Below are 23,379 nucleotides of genomic sequence, written 5' to 3'. Positions count from 1 at the left end.
CTACTGATTATATTGCCAGATGTTATAACGATTAGATGTAATGTTAACATTACACTGAAGCTGGAGGAAATTTTAATTACTTTAAAAGGCAACTGTTGGGTACCTTGTAAATTTTACCCCGGCGATTATATTTGGCTAATTAATCTTAATCTGCAAAGTAATAGCCTAACTAGTATTTAGTTGCAAAAGAAATGTATTGACTGAAAAGCATTTGCCTCTGAACTGAAGTCGAAGTACTGAAAAAGTAAATACTTAAGTAACTGTACTAAATGTATTTTCACCAGTCTTAAGTTTAGTTTAGTTTGTTTACGGCACTGAAATGTTGACGTTAGTATGCTAACACGCTAAACTAAGAGGACAATGTACCTGCCAAACATTACCATGTTATCATGGTAATTATTATTTACCTCCAACGTTAAAGCCCAACATGCTGCAGACTCTCGTTGAAACTCTTTTCAGTCTCTCAAATCCGGTATCGGTCAGGATATAAAATAAAATAAGCAGGCTGACGACAAATGCTGCTAACTGGTGTGCGACCTAATGTGACCATAACACTTTAACTGCCCATATTTAGCATTCATAAGCAGTAATAGTAGTAACTGTAATGTAATAAAAGTAAACACAGTAAAGAATGTAGCTATAAGCAGATACATGGAAAAGTGCTTATTGATGTACACTGTTTGCCAACAATTATAACTTCTCCAATGAGGATAGTTTATATTATCACAACTGTTTCACTTTATCATTCATTATCTGTAACCTCAGCCTTTACCTGTGGGTGCCAAGAGTTAAAGTAAAGTACAGTAAAGTGTGGCCCACCTGGATAGCAGTGTTTGTAGTAGTAATGCAGTTCCTTCTAATCAAAGTATTTCTGTTATTTTGTCCACTACCTGCACAGTGTGGCCATGAGTGTGGCACATAAATAAGAAATGCAGAGTAAAAAAATAAGAGCAAGAGTAGCTTTTTACAGTTTTTATTGTTGCTGGAGGCTCTAATACAATATGAATCATAAGCTTTACAAAATAAAAACAAAACAAAAATACAACAAAAGATTCCCCTCCAAAATGGAAACGGTCAAAGGTTTCCACTGAGACACAAAGACAAAACTGTGACCCCCAACAAAGACATAGTAGGTGAGGACAGAGAAAAGTTGAATAAGCAGAACAGAAGGGAGGCAAACTGTCATGTTATACACAGTGTAAGGGGTTGGGTTGACGATGTGGGTGTAATCACCCGGTGATTATAACAAGTCCATCCCCATGTTTGATAAGTCTACTTTTCCACTCGCTGCAGCCCCCAGGATCGCACACAGGCTCACATGCATTAGTGGAGTAAACAGTAAAAAACTAAAGGCCGCCCTCGTGGTCACGCTGTTTACGTCGCCCAGAATAATGACAGTTATACACGGACAGTAATAATTTTATACAAATATATTGGGGTGGGGGCATGTCGTGGACAAAAATAGGTGCAACAAAATTTTTTTATGTCTTTAATAATGACAGCCCCGCCGAGCTTACACCACAGTCTGTGTCCGTTTCCTCGTCACGGAGGAAGAGTGGGGCCAAAAAAATCACTCATTTGAAACAGACAGAGGGCACATCAGCTGTGAGAACATCAGGGATTATTACTACAATGACCCTCACACTGTAAGATTATCATTAACCGTGGTAATACTATCATTATATTCATAACATGGGAAAGAGGCAGAGAGAGAGAGAAGAGAGGGGTGAAGAGAGAGAGAGGGAGTGAATGGCTTCATGGCAGATGAGATGCATGAAAACGAAACCGGACAGGAAAAAACAAAAAAAACAATAAACAAAGCTAAGCATTTTCTCCTTTTTTGTTTTTTCCACAAATAAACAAGAGTGCAGCACTGAAACAGGTATGGAGGGAGAGACATAAAGAAACAGAGAAGAGATGGCAGACACGAGGCGGAGAGAGAGTGAGAGACAGAAGAAAAACAACAGTAGCATCTCTAGCTGTTATGCTTGCGTTTGAGTGCATCCATCAGGTCGACCCTCAGAGCCTCCTGCTTTGACTTGTCAGCCAGAGTCTGAACAGTCCTGTGGGGGGGGGACACAAAGAGGGGGGAGACAATCAGCATGTGCAAAATCAGATGTAAAAACACTGCAAGAGAGAGACAAAGAAAAAAAAGTTTCTTCAGCGAGACAGAGACACACAGTCTGTAAGTACAAGAGAAAAACTGAATCTCTTTAAAAGTATTAGTTATGTAGACATCACACTCCAGTTCTCCTTCTCTGTGGGGAGAAGATAGTGGGGAATGTGTGTACACACTGCACAACATTAATGTCAGGCAAATTAAAATTATTTGTTACCATGCAGTTCATCCTTGTGCCTACACTTTCTTACACCATCCATTACTTTCTGCACTTTGTTGTTATTTTAACATGCACAGCTCATCATTTTATGTGCAAATATGAAATTAAAATACACAAAATCTTAGTTTTATATTTAAATCATACTTTAATAATAAAACAACCCGGTTAATCAGACGGGGGTGAATGTGTTTGTTCCTATCTCAGTGTTGTTTCTTCACACTCACACACTTTCTACAAAACGTGTTTTCCTTTGATGGGACAAAGTGCTACACACATTTCAGAAAAAACCTTATTAGGGCAACAAACTGCAAAACATCAGGGGTGGTGACTAATTTAAATACTCTAACATTGTTAGTGTGTCGCTCCCTCACAGAGATCGTCTGTTAGACTCAAAGGTAAACAAAACCTGCATTACATGCGTACACAGCTGCTCAATCTTCAACACTCGGAGGAGCATGCAAATATGTTCATGTAGCATACAGTCTCACACACACAGCCTGAAACCTCACAACCACATTTAAATTGGGCTTTTCTGATGATCATTTTCTACTGTACTTTCAGTTTTGGCCTGTTGTGGACAACAGCTGATTCTAAATCTCATATCTCTGACCTACATAAAGTATTCAAAATGTGATCATTGGCCAAATCTTAATTACATAATCGTCATCCAATGGTACGCGAGTCAATATAGGACACTAAACCTACAGAGATGAGGTAGACTAAATTTGTCAGATGGTGCGACATTAGTTACCTGAATCTTAAAATTAGTAAAACGAGGAAGTTTGTTATTAACTTGTGATAAAGACAGAGGGAGCATCACCGACTTATCAAAACTCTTAACTGTTTTAAAGGTGCATCACTTATGGTAAGCTTTTTATTTATTAATTGATTGTGTGTGTGTATATAATAAAGTTATCTATCAGTTAGTCTTTATAGACTAAAACATTTTCCTTTCCTTTCCGTTCATTTCCTGCTCACACACACACACACACTTCTCCATGCCAGGTTGCAGGATGTACCTCTGACCCTAGTCAATGAAGATCTGACGCTGGGTGAGGACCTGCGACAGCTCCTTCTGGAGCTGCCGGTACTTTTGGTTATCAGGCAAAGATTCAATAGATCTGGAGCACAGAAGAGAGGCAGCAGGGGATCGACAGAAGGACAGACAGTAAGGAAAAATAATGGACAAAGGCGATAAAAAATAAGATCAGCAGGAGAGGTAGAAGAAAGGGATAGGGGGAGGAGGAGGTGAAGTGAATACAGAACAAAATGCAACCGAAAAAAAGGGCAGCCATGGTAGGTTTAAAGAAAATATCACATAAGAAATGACAGAAATTGACAGGAGGGGTAAGAAAATATCTGTTGAACAGATGGAGATGCAGAAGTAAACTGCTCTCAGTAAGACTGGTACACTTAGAAAAACAAAGTTTCTGCGGCTTCTGCTGTCTGGAAGTGCTGTAAAAGGAGCGAGGGTGGTTAAGCAAACAACTCATCTAGTTTTACCTCAGGCCGTTGACTATGTCCTTGGTCTTGCCAAAGTAGATTTCATTCAGTGTGGAGCGAATCTTGTTCTCCATATCCTGGAATGAGAATCAAGACATTAACTTTTAGCATGACCCCCGCCTCTATTTTTCCCACGACTACATTCTCAGACAACTGTTTTCACTGGAGATGTGAGAAGTGTGATGCACATTATGCTGAACAAGTGACACCGGCTTGGCTATGTGGCTGAAAGGTTTTTCATCACTGGTGTTGTACTATGTGAAGTATTACAGGTTACAGACTATAACCTTTACATCTTACATTTAAAGCTCTGCAACAACACTGCAATGAATTTAAACTGCTGATGCAAATAAACAGAAAGGATAATCCAGAAGTTCCTATAGAACTTGTTGAAATCGACAGGCAATGAAATATGAAGGTCATAACCTATGGTATGCTTTTGTTTTTACTTTTATGCTGAATGGTCTAGTCTCTCTAAAACTAGTTATTTGCCTTTTCTTTTTTTTATCCTAGAACAGATCCCTATGACTCAGGCACATTGTGTGTTAACAAAAGGGTGCCATATGATGGTATATTTGTGTTATTAGACATCAGCCGTCATATACTGACTTCGACAAGGCGGCCGATGTTGGCGATGTGGGGTGAGGACTCTCCGACTGTCTCATCTTTTTCCATCTGTGAAAAGAGGAAAAGAAATTCAGTGCCTAAATGACTACAGAAAGGCTGGACCTATCAGCAGTGGTTTTCTGTTTGTTTCAACCGTACCTGTCTCGTGAGGCTGCCGCCCAGGTTCATGGTACCGGAGCCGGTCTTGGTTGTCTGGAGCCACAGCATGACGGTGGAGGTGAGTTTGTAGTGAGCAGTGCGACCGCTGGACTTCTCCTGCTCAAACAACACACAACAAGCAATGAGATAATACTCTAAAATGGAAGGTGTTACGCTTTAGCACTGTCCAAAGATTTATGATTGTCGATTTCTGCTCTGAACTTGGCAAAACCTGTAATATGCAGCCAGGGTATAGCAATAATTTACAAGACAAACTTAATTTAGAAACACTGCCTTCATACCAGGAATTCAAATATTCAAAACATTTTTCTATGAAGAATGTAATTGTTTTAGAAAGTCCAGTTCTGTCCTTTATGCCATTTGGGTCCTATGTTATTGTTCTATAAGAGAACAAATGGTTAAGTAAGGGTTGAAGAAATAAAATGAAAAGTTTACAATTAACAAATTTTCCCTTCGGTGTTTTACAATATGACTTCATGAACTATTACTTAAACTCTGGGACTGCATGGAAGACATAATTATTCTCTGTTGCCACTATGTATAAAGCTAAGATACAAAAACATAAAGACTGGGCAGGTGCGAGTTCAAACGCCAGCCTGCTTCCTATCAGCTGATTCTTACCTGCACCTCCACCACATGGATGGAGTCCCAGCACCCTTTGATCTTCTTGGATCCATCCCCGGCCTTCTTGATGAGAATAACTCCAGCAAAGCCGTGATCCAAATCCCAGAGGTACACCGAGGACACACCACCCTCAAAGTACCTGAAAAACACAGATATTAGAGGTTACAAGAGGCCAACACTGACTGTTAATTAAAAAAAAAAAAAAACACATGGTTTACTTGGCTGGTACTCACAGGTCTCTGTACTGGTCAAAGGCGTTATTGGCTTCGACCTCGAGTTTCCTCAGGCGAGCTGAAGGCATCGCACCATCTTCAATGGGAGGTTCATACTTATTACTCCACGGAGATCTAATGTAATAAAGAAGACAACTGTATAAATAAGTACCTAACCAAATGTCTGTAAACCCACTTGTGTTACCCACTGTTCTGTTTTTTGAGACCGTGACTTAATAACTTTGCTGGCGTTATCTATTAAAGTGATGTCTGTTTCTCATGCAGACACGGGTTTCTTTGACGTTACTGTTCGTTATGGCTTCATTCAGCTATAACAGGACATTTCCAGAAAATGATACAACGTTCGAGGAATCTTTAGCACCCGGTGAGGAAGCGGTGGTACCGCCGGAGAAAAAGGGGGCGAGTTTAAAAAGTTGAAGGAAGAAGAGTTTTTGATTGTGTTCTCTTGAAGTTTAAATCTCTGATGTATTTTTAAATGTTTTTGCAATTGAAAACTTTGTTAAAGCTGGGGTAAGCAATTTATTTCAGTAGCATGTGCATGAAAATGTGTTTCGGGGAAGTGGCTTAGGAGGGACATCTGATTTTGGGATTTTTTTCAGTTGGATACTTTCAAAGTCTCGCTGTCTCTTGCTGGTTCTCCAACACTACCTACCCCAGCTTTAATGAGCATAATGAGTGCGAGGGATGCTCAACTCCTGCTTCTCTTCTAGTGAATCCTCCAACAAATTTGTGACCTTTATAAATGGCTCTGACACGAGAAGGATGTCCTCGTTCACAGTGTTTTGTAGTTTATTACAACTGATTTTATGTTCTTTGAGCAGTAGATTTTGATTGCTTGAGTGATTTATTTATTTATCACAGTGATCTTAGATGAAGGAACAAGACACATTTCATGTCTGTGCATGTTACCTTGTGCTACTGCAGCCATTAACCCGAATTCAGACCTGTGCCGCATTGAAAGTGAAACACCTCAAGACACAGAACGGAAATGTTCTAGGTCCTAAAACTGCTTTTCACCCCGCCTTCCAGTGTAGTCATTTGGAACAAATTTGCCTATGTCTTGAAATGTTGTTAATTTGTGTTCAACCATGTAAAGCATTTTGTAACTCTGTTTTTAAAAGAATAAATAAAGTTTCATCACTATTATTATTTTAGCCAGATAATCTGATTTTATTCACTATCCATTAAAAAACAGCTAACAGGTTAGTTTCAGTCACTGTCTGTGGCCTATTGTCTGACGACAGATGAACTAAACTGCAGTTTATGTTCACTGTCCATGACCTAATTGCAGTTATAAACTGGACCTGTAGGAGTCGCCGTCTCGGTTGTAATCGCAGAGCAGATAGTCTTTCCCCACCACTTTGTCCCGGGCAATCTTCAGGGGCTGATCCACAGAGGAGAGGAGGTCCTCGCAAAGGCTGGGCACCTGGACACAAACACGGAAACAAAGAGCTCATTACTTTAACACGTTTTCTACGGCTGAGCATACTGAAGTATCTGTGCTGTGAAAGTTTGCAATATCTCAATTCCTCAGAGACACCTAATTTAAAGTGTTCCGTTTGTCTTAAGCAAGAGACATGGACAATCTATTTTTGTCAATTGAGACTTCCTGTAACAGATGCCAACTAAAAAGAAACTTGCAGACTGTGGAGGAACAGATTAGACAGCAAAAACAAAAGTAGCCTAGAAGTTCTTGTCTTGTCTCTCATTTCACCTTCACTCAATGAGCAGAGGTTACTGACGGGAGCTGGGATAAAATATCAATGGGAAACACAATATCTAGAGGATAAAGGGGTACAAATTACTTCTCACAGACTGACATGGACTCCTCTCTGTATGTCCTCCTATCAGAGCAGAGACACAAAGGAGGCCCTGTTATCCCGCACACCCTTGAAGAAACGCACACACACACCTGGCAGCCCAAACCGGGGGAAACCAAGTGGGAAGAGTGTGGTAGGGAAGAAAATGGAGGACAGAGAGGACGAGAAAAGAGCGATGTGTGGACAACCGGGAAAGAAAGAGGTGACTTCAGGTGATTCCTAATTGCCAGGAAGAGTTTGAGCAGAGATGGTGGAGCCAAGAAGTGCCTGGCAGTGGAGGTGACTGACAGCTGCGATAATAATCACTAACAACCGGACACATTGAAACGGGTGAGGAGAGAGCCGATACCCGGGGGAAGAGAGGTTAAAGGTGAGGGAAGAGGAAGGTAAGCAGGTGGGGGGTCCGGCTGGAAAGGAACGCATATCCCCATAAAACAAGGTGCCATGGAAACTGGTAAAAGTGTGATTTGATTTGTGTCTGATTTAGCTTAATTTGTCAGACACAGCTGGCCCTGCTCTGTGAAAGTCCAGAGAACAGGTCTAATCATTTCAAAATGAGAAGTTTTTAAGAAGGAAACAGGTTGTTATTTTACAGGGAGAAATTTAAGTTGTTTTTGCACTGAGAATTTACTAATGTGTAATAGTAAACGCTGGAAATAGCTTCAGTTACCCAGATGACTGTCGCACTTGCACAGTTACTCACTGAAACTGAAACAAAAAACCACAAAAAGGCCCACCTACATACAGAAACCAGAGACCAACAAACTCCATGTTTGTACACAACTTTTTACTGGCTGACTTGATTAAAAGAAAATGCCTTTACAATTTCAATATAAGTGTTTTTAGGTTTTCTGACTTGATATTTTTCTTCCATTCAGCAAAAATGTACCCAACCATGAATGACTTAAAATAAATGTCTGTGCTGTCATTGCTGCTTTTTGTTTTCTTTTGAGATTCAACCACTAAATGAAAACTCTGCAGCACATGAGCTTCATTATGAGTAGTAAAAAAAATAAAACACAACAGAATTTTATTTACATGCATTTAAAGTCCTCCTCCTCTCAAAAATGTGTTACTGATCCCTGAAGCGCTTTCTGATTAAAAAAAAAAAAAAAAAAAAAAAAAGACACTGACTCAATCTACGTCCCCCCCCCCCATTTCCAACATTTTTTTGGTGGAAAACCACATGACACACAAATTATTCAAAGCAAGAGTGTTTCTTAAAAGGTGTCTGTAGGGGACACAGCCTACACCCTGCTTGTCTTTTACCTGTAAGTAAATCTGACAGCATAAAGCAAAGACAGCAACTCACCAGGTCAATGAGGTCACTGAGGTTCTTCTCGATCTGCTGTGGAGGCAGACGCCTCATCAGGTCCAGGGCACAGTCTAGCTGCTGGTCATTCTGAAACACACACAACCAGCAGAGACACAATTATTACACAGTAAAAGCAGCTTTGATCCAGTCTAAATCGTTAGTCACATACAGTATGTCGCTGTATACTGGTATGTTGAGTTTGTTTCAAAAACAAACAAAAATTGCTATTATGAAAGACGTAAGTAAACTCATAATAAACACATAAAATACAAAACCATATAGCTAGTTAAATACTTGTCTAAAAAGATGTATCTTTAGGAGTTTTCTAAAAGTTTCCACAGAATCCAAGGCTCTCAGGGCTAAAGGGAGAGAGTTCCAGAGCCACCGCACAGAAAGCACCATCACCTCTTGTTTTAAAATGTGTTCTGGGAACAGTTAAAAGGTCTTGGCCTGAAGACCTGAGATAGCGACCAGAAGTGTGTGTGTGCAATAGATCCTGGACGTAACAGGGAGCTTGACCATGAAAGGCTCTATAAGTAATGATTCAAATTTTAAAATGCACTCTAAAACCAATCAGAGGCCAATGAAGAGCCTTAAGCACAGGAGTAATGTGCGATCTCCTGTTGGGTCTTAGACAAAAGTCTTGCAGCCGCATTCTGTACAACTTGTGGTCGGTCCATGGAGGATTTGTTTAAACAAGTGTACAATACATTGCAATAATCCAAACGAGAAGAAATAAAAGCATGAACAAGCATCTCCATAACCACAGATTTAACAGGAGTGTTAAAACACAGATTTGTCAAAAATGACACCCAGATTTCACATAACACTACAGTCAGAGGATGATAGAGCCCCAATAAAATTAAAGAAAGACAATAATGACAACGAGACAATTAACCACAAAACATTAAAAGGAAATTTATAGAAACCAGTATATCTTTGTTGTTCCCAAATGCAGACAGAAAGTTGTAAGCTAGACTCAAGGTAAAATCTTCTGTAGTATAAAAAAAATAAATAAAAATTGCGTGTCATACCGGCTGAAGTCAAATATTGATTGTCATATAATTGATCATCTTTGGTTCAATTCTTCAGCTGTGTGCGGCGGATCAGGCCCTCAGTACCTGCGCTCCTTGGCTTGGGTCTCTGCTGTTGCTAGCAGTGGGTCTGAGCCCCTCAGGATGGCGCTGATAAATGCTCGCTCCATAGTGAATAAGTCCTTCATACTGAACGATTTATTCACCTCTAAAGGTTGGATTTCCTATTTCTGACAGAGACTTGGCCAAGGAGCATGGAATATGGCCCCCTAATCGAACTGTGCCCGCCGGATTGTACTTTGATCAGCACTCCCAGGACCTCGGGCCGGGGTGGGGGACTCGCTGTGGTTTTCAGGAGCTGCTTTCAAAGTCAAATGGTGAGCACTGAACTACAGATGACCAAAGATGGTCGTGCAAATCAGTTTTATTGCATTTTAATTTACAGACTCCCTCTATTTCCTCTGAGGAGCTGCATGTTACTGAGCACGCTGACACTGATAGTCTGCTCTACTACTTGAACACACATTGCTCCGCTGTTTTGGATACACTAAGTAGAATGAGACGTCCTTCCTCCGTCAATTCATCCTTCTGGTTAAATGACACTTTTCGTTCTTTCCAGCCTAAATGTCGGGGGGTAGAGCGACTGTGGAAATCTACCAAGCTCCATGTTCATCGTCTCTATTACAAAGATCTTTTAACTGAGTTTAAGAACATGGTTAAGGATGCGAGGGCTTCTTATTTTGGTAACCTAATTTCCTCCCTCAATTGCAACCCTAAAGTCCTGTTTGACACCGTCAACAGCATTGTCTCTCCTGCAACCTCTGATGCAACTCTTTCTTTGTGGACAAAATTAACGATGTCAGGGCTAGCTCTTCTACTCCATTTCCTGATTGGCCTTCAATTTTGGACTGCTTCTCCCCTGTTTCCCTGTAAAACCTTACTGATCTGGTGGGCAGTATGAAAACTTCCCCAAGCCCTGCAGACATTTTACCAACTTCCACACTTCAAAGCACACTTTGGTCTATTTGGTCCATGCCCGGTCTGGATTATAAAAAGCTTCCTGAAATCAGGTTTTGTCCCAGCTTATTTTAAACATGCAGCCTCTTCTGAAAAAACTAACCTTAAACCATCCCTTCCCAAAAACCATAGCCCTATATCTAAGCTGCCTTTTATCTCAAAGCTTTCGTAAAAACGTTCCACTGATCCAGCTCTCACAGGGTCTCCAGCGACATGTTTTGGTGCCGCTGGATCCAAGACCAGCTTTTGATAATGTAGATCACAGAATCCTCATTCAAAGGCTTGGGCAGTGAGTAGATGTCTCTGGGAGCACCCTGGACTGGTTCTCCTCCTATCTCTTAGGTAAGAGTTTTTCTATGATGCTTGGTCCCCACAGGTCTGAAAGTGCTGCTCTTTCCTGTGGTGTGCATCAGGGTTCTGCCTTGGATCCTATATTAGTTTCTTTAAGTCATATCATTAGCAAATTTAAAGATCTGTCTTATCACTGTTGATGATATCCAACTGTGTGTCTCTTGTAAGCCTGATTAGACTGACAAACTGATTATTAAGGACTAGATGGCTGAGGTCCTCATAGTTGTTTAGATAGCATAGCTCCAATGGTTGCTCAGTGTATTGGGTCCCTTTCTTGATGTGTACAGTCAAATCTTGGTGCTATATTTTATCAGGCTATATACTTTGACTAACATATCAAGTCACTTACCTGTACATGTTTTTCCATTTAAGAAACATTACTAAACTCAGGTCTGTTGTTGCACAACTTGACCTAGAAATTATCTTTCATTCTTTGATGTCATCCCAGTTAGACTACTGCAATTCCCTATTCACCTGCCTCAGGCTAGTCATCCCTGGACCCTCTACCGTCCAGAACGCTGCTGCAGTGCTGTTGTCCACATCCATCCCATCGCCTTTACACTGGACTGTTTTTAAGGTCTTTTGTTGATATGTTTTACTGTTTTGATGATACTATTGTTCCTGAAAAAGATACTCCCGTGAAGCACTTTGTGGCCTTGCTCTGTAAGAGGTGCCATTCTAAATAAACTTTACTTACTGGTACAAAAATCCCTTTTAACTGAAAGCAAAGTTTCAATACTGATATGTTGTGATGTGTTTCTCACTGAAGCAGAGCCCTAACTGTAATTGTGCAAAACAACATTATTAACCTTTTCATCATAATTACAAAACTGATTCATATTTAAGTGGATACTAATTGCCTGTAAACAGCTGCTCCTAACAAGTGTTAACCCATTGGAGCACACTGTCACAAATATAAACTGTTCGGTACCAACAATTTTTAATATGCCCAACATTGACCTGGAAGACTGTCACACAACTACAAAGCATAACTGATCATTTATTATTGGTATTTTTTAATGGTTGCTTTGTTAGTGTACTCCAGTAAAACACTAGTGTCTGACATTGTGTTTCAAACAATTGAAATGAAGAGTGGCACAATAAATACATATTTGCCAGCAGTTTTAGTGAAGTTTTCCTCACTGACGCCAAGCATAGCCACTTTTGAGTTAAAAAAAAAGCTTTTTGGTTGATTTTATCACAACTTCAGCAAGATTTTGAAGATGTGTCACTTCTGTAATATATTCATGCTGAGAGGCAACATTTTGTTCTAATGCAGCCCGAGTCTTCTTGTCACAATGGTTCTCCATGGACAAAAAACACTAGATTCTGGAGGTGCTCTCTCTTTTTTGTTTGAGGCTTCAGCAGTCTGTTGCTCAAATGAAGTGGGTGTCTTTCAATTTTAGTTTTTTTAGTCCAAAATTACTGTCTGACTGAAGCTCAAGACTGTAACTTATACCCACTTTATTTAACTCAGACTGCTGAAGAATTCACATTATCTTCTTCTTATATTGCACAGAATGAGGACTGTGGATTTTGTATCTCACTAAAGGTCCATTAAGAAGGTATCTCTAAATGTCCAGTAAGAATAGGAGGAATGATTACAGCAAGCACAACCTGTTTCAATGTTATACTAATACTTACTGTTTTTAGAGAGACTTGAAAAATGGTGAACATATCCTTTAAAAAAGCCCTGCTGTACCAATAAACAAGTTGTTTAAAAAGCATAACTTTCTAAACTAAAGTGGCTCACTGGTTTAAAGCAGGCTCAATGTAAGTGTGGACTGTAAGGCTGAATTATGGGGGGAAATATACATATGTTTTGGATCAGGACTCTCTTTATTAAAAAAAGACTACTCCGAGCTCATTCACATCTCCAAAACAGCACAATGGTGAAGGCCTGCTACATTCTGTATGAGGATATGGGAGGAGCTGTTGAGCAGGTCATATTCACACCCTTGCAGGCGAACTCTGCTCACTCAGTGCGAGATTACAGACACCATTTCCAGCTCAGTAGAATGAACAGCACTCATGATTTGTCATGTGAGAATTTGCAGGGCAATAAATCTGTTTAGAGATGAAATAGCAATTGGATGAGAAATAGTCAAAAGTCTGGCAAGTCACAAAGTCATTCTGTGGGTAAAACCTTCAAACATGTGGTATGTCATACTATTAAAATCACTGATGTCAGTGCAGATATTATCTATCAGCTGCCGAAGAACATAGGTGGCACATATACTAACTAGTTTTGTAAAAGATATTTGCTCACAAGACAAGATATATATCGTGCTCATGGAACACGTGGAGTTTTGTTGACTTGTCGTACAAAGCTCTCACTTCAAGTCAGCACAAGTGGCACGTGCCGTTTAAGTGTGCCAGTTAAATTGGTGTGGAGAGTTCGCCCTCTGTGCCAGCTGGGTTGTAGAGCGAGCTCAACGTGAAAGCACCTGCTCTGACATCACTGATTGGGGTGTGGCCACAAGTGAAACATGTTTGAAACTTTCAGCTTAGCATGTGTTACTATGCTTGCAGATGTCTGAAATGTCTGATTAAATCACTGCACTGAATATACAATGTGAACCCACTGAGCTGAATCAAATAGATCCTGACACATCTCCTCTCTGTATCAATGTAGTTACTAGATGATGGTTAGATGATTCTTTAGTTTAGCTAAGACTTAGCAAATCCACTATCTAAATATGAAACTCCAAAGCTAGATACAATCAATGTAGGAAGTGAAGGTACAGTAGATTTTGTAGAACAATCAGAAATACTGATAAGTCCTGTAACATAACACTCAAAACCACAATATTATCACAGTCTACAAAACCAGGACCAAAGCAGACTCTTCACTACAGCTTGAGACTAAGTGAAGTCACTTCCTTTTTGGGTTACATGTCAGAGCTCTTAACTGAGGCTTGTTTTGTTGTGTACTCTGGCCCAGCCCTTCCAACTCTTGCAGATAAACCTTCCTGTATCTTGTATCCAGTAGGTAACATTCCTTAAAAGAAACTGTCTGCCGTTTTACAGTGACAGTCTCTTTGTTGTGCAGCAGTTTTAGGATAAATGAAATGCAAAAAAGGCGAATCAGTTAAGAGTAAATGAAGAACTTATTCATAATGGCAGCTGTAGAGCCGTAGAAGACACAGAGCAGACAGGACTGCTGAGCATAGCCTTCCCCCAGGGGGTTCCCTCCCTTAAATATGCACTGAGCTGCAGGATATTAGTGAGCTGGGGAGGACAGACCAGCCACAACATGAAACTGGGGAATGTGTGGGGAGATGTGTGTGTAATAGTAGAGGGACAAAACTCGTTTCTCAGCTAACCCTAGCAGATAACTGGCTCTGCCACAATCATTTTCATCTGGGCATTATCAGACAGTGCCATCAAACTCACCTTCTATTGTTCTCGTCTAAAAATATTTCATTATGGTAATTACAAGACCTTACAGGACCTGAATTAACATAAAACTACAAAACTAGACCAACTTACAGTCACCCATTAACATTAATATGAAATCCCAGAGATAAAAGTCCACACTGACGTGGTACGTGCACTAATGTCTACCACTACAAACAGAAGTGTGCTTATCAAGAATGAAACAAAAATGAAAAATAGCCTGCAATGCTCATCCAAAACCAATGAGAAAAAAAGACGCATTTGCATTGCAAATAATTTTGAATCGCCTGCGTCAATATCAAAATCACCAACAGCACAATAGCAATAGCTTTTTTTGCACTGCCATATTAAACCTATTTCATTCACCTCTCTTTTAGATGCCAACAACACCCTCCACCTTGGCCTATCCATGAAGTAACTCCTCTTAAGTGCATAGACCTAACAGAGTATGCGCATGCAGCTGTTAGTTGGTCTAAGGACAATGACATGTTATAAAGTAGAGAATCCTCTTTCCATAAACATTTTCCTTAGGGGTAACCCTGAACATAACAGACTTTCTAAGCAACGCCTCCCACGCCATTTAATTCCTCTCACATTCTGCCTGTTTTAAGCTCTCTCTCAGCTGATGAATCAGTATGCTCCATCAGACACCTGCATCCTTTGACACTGTGTTTACCAGTGCTCCAGTCTCCATGTAAACACTAGCTCAGACCAACAACCCCCGGGGTCAGGGGAGAACAGTGAGTCTGAGCCAGCAGGATGGATGAGGTGAGGCTGAGGAGAGTAGGCGACTGTGGAGAAAATCCAGCTGCTCTTCCCATCTCAGGCACAAGACAATTTAGGTAATTTAGAAGCACTACAAAACACACTTTTATAAACAGTGTGAAAGCACGAGATGGTGCTCATTTATGCTATACTAGTTCAAGTCATATTGTTTTTTGTTAAACATATACACATGACCATTACAGAAGCTTAAGAGGTATGAAAACAATCAATAAGTAAACAATAATTGCTGGTAGTAATTGTAGGGATTATCAGAGCTCAACAAAAGTCATAATCAAACTTGCAAGGCAGTAAAAAAACTTAGCAGAACAGGCTGACAGCTTGTCATGGCTGGGAATAGGAGGAGCGAGCAGTCTTATTTTAGCTACAGGCAACCCGGCGCTTGACTATTTTAGCCTGTGTGTGTGCGTGTGTGTGTAGTGCACGGCTGGATGACTCTGTGTGTGTATGTGTGCGCATTATATTAGTACTCCTTACTATTACTATTCACGAACTTGTGTCAAATCCAAAACATCCTGTGCTAACTTTATGCCTACGGGGCACATAGCTCGGCTAACAGCTAGCTACTAGGTTGAAGAACCAGCGGCTAGCTGTTAGCCACGAAGCTAACTCATTTGAGTCCAGTATGCAGAAGTTTTGCAAACAGTGCAAGTTTAGATATGCACCGGTGATTTATACACTTGGACCCCCTACTGCTGCTGCTGCTGCTCTCATGTTACCACCCAGCGCGTCCAGCTAGCGTTAGCCTAGCTTAGCACCCCTAGCCGTTAGTTAGCAGCAGCCCCACCAAAACCCTCGTCCCCCTTCTCTCCCTTACCATGTCTGCGGCGGTCTCAGCGGGGCAGGGCAGCACGATTTCACCGACGACTGTACAACTTAGCCTCACTGGGGGTTAACAAGTCGCTCCTCTCGCCTCTTGATGTTCTTTTTTTAGTTTAGTTGTTTTGTTCGCCTCTCCCTCACGGAACCCAGCCCTGTCAGCGAAAATCACTTCCTCAACCGGGCTACAGGAAGGAGGCTGCTGTCAGAAAGCAGGCCCCGGTTGCATGTCCGGGTCACTCCGGGCTTTCTCTGCAGCAGCCAATAGCGAAGGAGCAAGAAAGGCATTGCCAAGTATGGAAAGAGAGGAGTGGTGCAGTGAATGTGCAGTCAAAGAGGGCAGTAGATATACAAATACACCGATGGAGATATCACACAGAGCCTGGCTTTACCAACGATGACTGGAAACTGCCCTGCATGTGATGTTTACAGTGCATTCTGCTCCTTTCATAAACATTTTTAAACTGTCGTACATAAAGAAAATCAAATATATTTATCTAGTTTATATGGATTTCTTTTCACATTACTTTTGACTTTTATTTCTGTTCTTTTTATACATGCACATCTTCTGTGGTAAGTGTAATTAGGTATGAATGATGTTTAAATTATAATAATTTAGTTATTCTCAAAAACATAATTCTGAAATATCAGGCAATATTGCAACATTTACAGCAGTAGACTATTCACCTATAAATGTAACTGGGTCATTATTTTTCAGGGATCAAAAACCAGAAGTGCGGCTGGGGGCCTGCCTGTAAATCTCACCAACATCTGTATATTACTGTACTGACTGTGTGTGCAGCACTTCCAGTATTTAGTGTGCTTTAATTGTATAAGAGGAGTATAAATCCAGCTAAAATCCCGAAAACGTTTAGTTTTAGGCTATGTGAATGTTTTTGAAAAACTAGAGATGTTTTAGATCAGAAGACGGTGTTTTGTTTCTTAAAGTATGACATCTAGATTATCTGCCATCCAGAGGCAGCTATTCTCAGAAATACTTTTACTGCCTGGACAGCATGGGAACAGATAGTTTTCTGTAGCTGACGTGCAACACTGCATCATTTCCTGTGAAGCCTATATGGGCAGGATGGGGGACACTTCCACAAGCAGTGAAAACTATCAAGAACTTGTAACATACAGAAGAACTTTTATCAGATTAAGTCATATTGAATAGTCAATGCTTGGAAAAAGAAAAAAAAACTAATTCGTTTACACTGTTTACACTATACAATAATATCACAGTGATAAATACAGTAAAGTAACTTGAGGGGGCAATACATACAGTACAGTGCAGTACAGACCCTAAAAAGTTGTATGTCATCACAAATCCTGGTGCCTGATTGAATGAATAATGTCTCAAAGTGACGTTCTCTCAAAGTAAATTTCCTTATTATATACAGTCCATGGTTTTCATATTAAAACAAAAAGCAAAAACAAACTCAAGGAAAAAACACGGACAATGACAAGGTAATAACAAGGTGTGTATAGGTATCACAGTCTATGGTATATTCACATAATTTATTCTGGAAACAGTGAATGAAGGAGCGTAGTAGTGGTGGTGGGGGGAGTGCACGTGACTTTACATTTATCTCGCGATAGTTTGTTTAGCTTCCTGACCGCTGAAAACATGGCAGACGACCGCGGACGGAAATGGGACCGCTGTCTTGCTGATACAGCAATGAAAACAGGTTCATGTATTTTCATACATATGTCATTATTGAACACTGTCATTGGGCGCACTGCAGGATATTACACCTGGTAAACAAGCTGCGTTACGGTTCAGTCGAGGTCCTTTTCCACGGGACTCTGCTGCTGTGACCATGCTGCTGGGACAGTTTACTGAGGTCAAGCTTAAACCTGCCCGCTAAGTGGAGAAAACTAACCTTAATTGCATTGTTGTTTTAGGGCATTATGATGAAATAAGACGGCATAAGTATTTATATGCCGGATACAAGATAGAATGTGAGTTTTGATTAACATACATTATACATAGCCTACATACAGCTATTGAACAAAGTCACGGGTGGAGTAAAGGTATGGTGGGTGTATTACAGGCATGAAGGATAATTCTGTCTACTTTCACTCTGAAACTAATTTTCCTGATTCCCAGGCTGTCTCATCTCTCCCCTCTCTCCATCAGCCACAGCTTATATCATTATTTTACTGTTATATAGTCACAAGAGGCATAATGGTCTTACTCTCAAGTTCATAATATATCATTATTTTACTGCAGGGGCGTAGGAACGACTTTGAACTTGGAGGGGGATTGCTGAAATGCTAGGGGGGTTCGGGGGCATGCCTCCCCGTGTTTTATTATTTAAAAAAAATAACTAATAGCACTTAAATACTCATTTCTGACTTTTGCAAACAGAATGTACTTATAAGTGCGGCTGAAAGAGGGTCTTTGTAGTGACAGATTATGGAGAAAAACTTGGAGAGGGTCAGAGAGAGGGAGTATAATATAAGTAGAACAAAACCGATTATATACCATGAAAACCCTGGAACAGCTGCTAGTTAATTTAGCCACAGTACAAATGTATTTAGTAATCCTAATGTTACACTTGTGAGCTGTCTGTGATTTCCTGTGTCTCACTTGGCCCTGATTCTCCCTGCAACAACTGTCTTCAATGCAAACTCTGATGATATGCTATTGGTCTAACAAAGCATTTTTACTACGTGAGTTTTAGAATTTACTATGTCTAGTAGCTATCCACACAACTTACAAGCTCGTCCTCCTCAGTTTGTTCTACTCCTGTGTCCTCTTCCTCTAAAAATAGTGTAGGATGCTCATCTCTGTGTGGCAATTTTGGCTACTTTTATATTGTTTATGGGCACGTTTTTAAGGTCAAGGATGGTCACAGACAGGGGCAAACAAATGGCCCAGGAGTCTGTCCCTGGTCAGCCCACTCTCCAGACAAAACATTTGTTGGGGCTCTGGGTCTTTAGAGACCTTTATTCCTGTATTCTTGAGAATTTTATGCAAGTAGAGAACATAACTAAATGAACCTTTTAAAATACATTTTCAAAACTAGAAACACCCCTCTAACACTCCTAAAGTAAAGTAATCACTTCAGCTGAGCCCTTGAGTAGCTTGTTAAAGAGCGACGCAGGCTGCTTTCTAACAGGCCAACAGTGCCATGGTGTGCGCTCACTGGATTTCAGTTGTATCAGTAGAACAATAAAGCCTTAAACTGAAAAGGTATTTGCCTGATTTTCTAAATGTTTGCATCTATCCAGCTCATTCATCTGTGATAAACGCCCGTCTCTCTGTACCACAAAGGAGACCTGGCGCTCATATGCGTAACTGCGCACAGCCTGGCTGTCAGCTCATTTCGGTTAATAAAGCCTATTGCAGATTACAGACTGGTGAAGTTATGAAGGTGTGAATGGAAAATGTAGCGAAATTAAAAGTAGATAACTGGCCCACAGAAAATCTGGAGAAAAGAGTAAAAGTAGGCATCAGTTTTAAAAAAGGAATGTGAAAAGGTGCCAATGACTTATTTTATTTATTTATTTAGCAAATGTACTTGTAACAAGTTACTACCCACCCTGCAGCAGGCGTCCTCATTGCTGTCTTCAGGTAGGCTATAACAGCAGCACAAAAGAAACGTAATATTGCTGCACCTGCCTCGAGCTAACTCTTTTTTTTTGTGTGTGTCGCATGTTTTCTATAGGCCTACATGATTTTTGTCTGCGTTTCAACCGTTTAATCATGTCTGATGCGGAGTTTGTGACTGATTAACTACTCACTCAAACCGCCTCGGCTATGAGCCAACGCCAAAATCGCAAAATCACAAGGAGCATAATGGCCCTACTCAAGTTCATAATTAAACCTCTAATGTGTTGTGCTACAGCTGAAGTCACCAATTTGTTGTTCTTATTTACATATTGTTCTGTTTCTGTTGTCAGACAGAATGAGCCTAAAATGGTGATTTAATCCTGTCTAAACAGTTCACAATATGCATGTTGAATTTACTGCCAAAACCATCTGTTTAATTAAAGGGTCCATAGGATTTTTCTTTAAGACTGTAATATTAAAATGAATAGATGTTTTGGTTTCCTCAATCGGCTTGGGCCTCACCTAAAGCAGTCAGAGCTGATGAAATAGTGTTGAGAAGATCACCATGGGGTCTTTCTGCAGCATAACTAGCGTCAACTTGGGCATAATAAAATATGTTTCTTGCTGGGCGGAAAAACATCTGCATCGTGGCATTCGTTTGAGCTCACTTGGTGAAAGAACTGGCAGCTGTGCCAAGGTGTCTTTAGTAGCCAGATAAACTCTGTGGCATGTGTTCTGCTCAGGGGGTTGTTTAAAAATATTTTTGTTAGTCCTAACTTTCTGTGATCATAATGACTTCTAGCATGTTAATATAATAAATTAGTAATTTTGAGACCTTTTTATACTTACCATGTGCATGACCACCACATGAAAGGCCATTATCATCTGGTGCCTCTGCACAAAATTTTATATTTAGTGCCACAGGTTCAGATTATGTGGACATCCTGCACAACAAAGGAAGAGAGCTACTATATAGAGAGATCAAATGATAAATTGATATCATAAATAATGTTGTATGTGGTTCTCGTATCACGTAACATGAAGACTTCATAGCCTCTCTTCAGGTAGGACTCTCATACTGCAACGCTTGTCTTTGTAAACAGACAAAATGACAGGATAAAGTCGGTAACCTGCCTGTCAGCTCGCACTGGTCTGTTTCAGTGGATTTACTATAAAGGCTTGAATATATGTGCACTCCAAATTTAGGTTTGGCTACCTTAATCGACTTTTCATAAGCGAGTGCCAGAAACACTCAAAGCGGGTCAGAACGTTTGTTGCCTTTTCTGAGAAGTCAGCCACAGATGGAGCGGATGTGCTAGGAGACAATTCAGGAGAACAGTGTCTGCAAACGCTGATTTTTGCGTCTTTCTCGGACACTTTAAAATGCTTCCACACAGCCGACATGTTAACGTAATTGTTTGGTAAAATTTATTCGGTATTTTGACTTTTTTTGCTATTTTTGGGCGATTTAATTTCGGTGGCCGAACATTCAGTGCAAAAATTTGTTCTGTGAACATACAGGTGGATCTTATTCGTATTTGCATATGGTTCAGCCCCTTTGTGAGGCCACACAGCAGTGCTTTGAGCTATATGCTAACTAGTTATATTACTTCATAGTAATGACTGTCACCGAGTCATGTTAGTTGATTTCTTTCATTCAAGCTGTGCTAAACAGTGTCCCCTCCAAAACACAGAAGCATCATTAGTTAGTACAAATGTGCTTTCACAATAAATCATCTTAAAATTGCAATGCTGTGCACACGATTTTTTCCAGAGTTAAACGACTCAAGTTTTACTTGTAACTAAAATAACAAAATGACTGTGATTGAAAGTGATGTCTTTATTGATGCCATTTCCAAAAAATACTTGAACTAATGAACAAAAAATGAATAACAATACAATTACCACCTCTGGACTTTATTTTCTGGCAAACCCTGCTGAGTATTTTCTGGCCTGTGGGTTATACATTTCATTCTGCTGTCTCCAGCACAAATGTTTTTGTTATAATCCATCCTCAGATGTCCAGACCATGAGAGAGGATGCCAATCAGATGTTGATCTGCCCTCATATTTTGCCAATGCTTTTACAGTATTATTGTCAGCGGGAAATCAGAAGCTTCATAAATGCTTGGCGGAAGAGCAAAGAAAGACTGAGAACCTTAAATTTAACAAAATCTTTGCTTGAAATGGATGCAGAGGACAATGATTTGTTGTTGTTCTGTACTGATAATGAGGGCGTGCGGGGTTTTTTGTGGTCTTGTTTGACATTTGTACATTGTGTAATAGAGAACAGTCTGAGGGTTCTGGTTCAGGCAGATCGGTCATGCTGCATAGCTCCCTGAATCCAATTAAGAAACGGAGGGGCCCAAATGGCTGTTTTATGTGTTTTCTGTGCTGGCTGGCCTGCTGTTGGGTGCGGCGTGGCCTGCAGCGAGGTGAAGTTAAGCGCACAAACACATTCCTCCTCAAGAGCCCACTGGTCTGAGTACTTCTAACAACTTGGCCAACTTCTGTGCCACTGACTATTCGCCTGCCTGACCATACTGGGTCAAGACATCGCCTGCCTGCTTGTGCGTGCACTCTCTGACCTATCACCTCTCCTGCCCTCTGCGTCGTGCACACTGTCGTTGCTCCTTTGAACTTGTTTCCCCCTCTCTTGCACCCCTTTTACTGTGTTCTCTCTTTCTTGGAAGTGTGCTCTCTTGCTGCTTTTTCTCTCCGTCTCTTTTCCTAATGAGCAGTGTTTTGCTAACTTGTGCTATTCACAACTCTTGCATCAAACATAATAGCGGCACCCCGCTGACCTCATTACAACAGATTTACATCTATGCCAGACCGTTTTTTTAATATAAAATGGATCAGATGTGGTCACATTTCCTCTGTGCTAAAGTCAAATTGGATGTGCAGTTTAATCATGACACTCATAGTTTCTTTTTTACTTTTACTCTTTGCAGTAACTGGCCTCGGTGTAGGCGTTGTGTTCTCCGTCCTTCTCTTTAAACGTAAGTGCTCTTTCTGAAGGGAAACTGGTAAACTGGGGGGGTTGTAAGTGCAACTTGAAAACGTCATTCATGGGTGAATGTTTTTCTCCCCCAGGTCGTACATGGCCTGTCACATTTGGTTCAGGTTTGGGACTTGGTATGGGATACTCCAACTGCCAGCATGACTTCAGGTCACCATACCTGATTCATGGCCACGTGCTTAAGGTGAGTACAGGGGGAAAAGTGTATTGTTTGTTAGATGTTTGCCCAGATCATGGATATCATTTTTTGTGTGTGTTCATTTACAGGACCAGTAGTGAAGAACTAAATATGAAGAGGATTTGCCATGTAGTTGCTAATCTGTTTTTGTGTTGTTCTTGTTGTTTTGCTGCTTGTTTCAGTTCTGGCACTAATTTCCAACTATGCCCACATTGTGTTTATCAAAGGGCAGTCAATGTATATTTAATAAAGTGATTATGGAAAACTCGCCCTCTTTCTCTCTCTGTTTTTCTGTGTGCATGTTTGAGAAGAATGAAATGTGGTTTGGGGGTGGGAGGTAATTGTGTGTGTTAATGAGCTGGGAGACTCGAACTCCTGCTGTTTTGGAATGAGGGCCAGGTTCAGCATCTGCAGCCCTGTTTGAGAGTGGGAGAGTTGCTCAGAATGATGAAATAAAGAAAATAAAGTTGGTGGAAGGAAACTAATGCTAGTGTTGGAAAAAGAATAGAGAGGTATGTTTGTACCTTTTGTGTGACATGAACTTTGTCACGTACACTGCATCAGTTTCTCTATAGATGTCAGTTTCTTTAAATATTAT

General features: G+C 40.5%; 2 protein-coding genes across 3 annotated transcripts; one reads left to right on the top strand and one right to left on the bottom strand.

Moving 5' to 3' along the window:
- Positions 1-957: 957 nt before the first annotated feature.
- capzb (capping actin protein of muscle Z-line subunit beta) lies at positions 958-16,222 on the bottom strand. 2 transcript variants are annotated; one of them, XM_038696808.1, is made up of 10 exons: positions 16,022-16,222; positions 8,618-8,707; positions 6,790-6,911; positions 5,486-5,599; positions 5,250-5,391; positions 4,608-4,724; positions 4,452-4,517; positions 3,843-3,919; positions 3,359-3,460; positions 958-2,063 (listed from the first exon to the last, which is right to left on the bottom strand). In XM_038696808.1, exons 1-9 carry the CDS (start codon positions 16,022-16,024, stop codon positions 3,367-3,369), a joined length of 825 nt encoding a protein of 274 aa, XP_038552736.1. In that variant the 5' UTR covers positions 16,025-16,222; the 3' UTR covers positions 958-2,063; positions 3,359-3,366. The 2 variants fall into 2 exon arrangements, with proteins under 2 accessions (XP_038552736.1, XP_038552737.1); XM_038696809.1 differs by lacking the exon at positions 3,359-3,460 and having other exon boundaries at positions 16,022-16,221.
- Positions 16,223-17,600: 1,378 nt separating this feature from the next.
- Positions 17,601-23,050, top strand: LOC119886239 (MICOS complex subunit Mic10-like). Its single transcript, XM_038696832.1, has 4 exons — positions 17,601-17,711; positions 22,536-22,583; positions 22,678-22,787; positions 22,871-23,050. Exons 1-4 carry the CDS (start codon positions 17,651-17,653, stop codon positions 22,877-22,879), a joined length of 228 nt encoding a protein of 75 aa, XP_038552760.1. The 5' UTR covers positions 17,601-17,650; the 3' UTR covers positions 22,880-23,050.
- The last annotated feature ends 329 nt before the right edge of the window (positions 23,051-23,379 follow it).

The sequence above is a fragment of the Micropterus salmoides genome, unplaced genomic scaffold (assembly GCF_014851395.1).
Source record: "Micropterus salmoides isolate LMB-PRFRI ecotype aquatic unplaced genomic scaffold, ASM1485139v1 Ms_hic_scaffold_4, whole genome shotgun sequence".
Taxonomy (NCBI): domain Eukaryota; kingdom Metazoa; phylum Chordata; class Actinopteri; order Centrarchiformes; family Centrarchidae; genus Micropterus; species Micropterus salmoides.
Note: the sequence above shows the minus strand (reverse complement) of the source record. Positions and strands in the feature narration are given on the sequence as shown.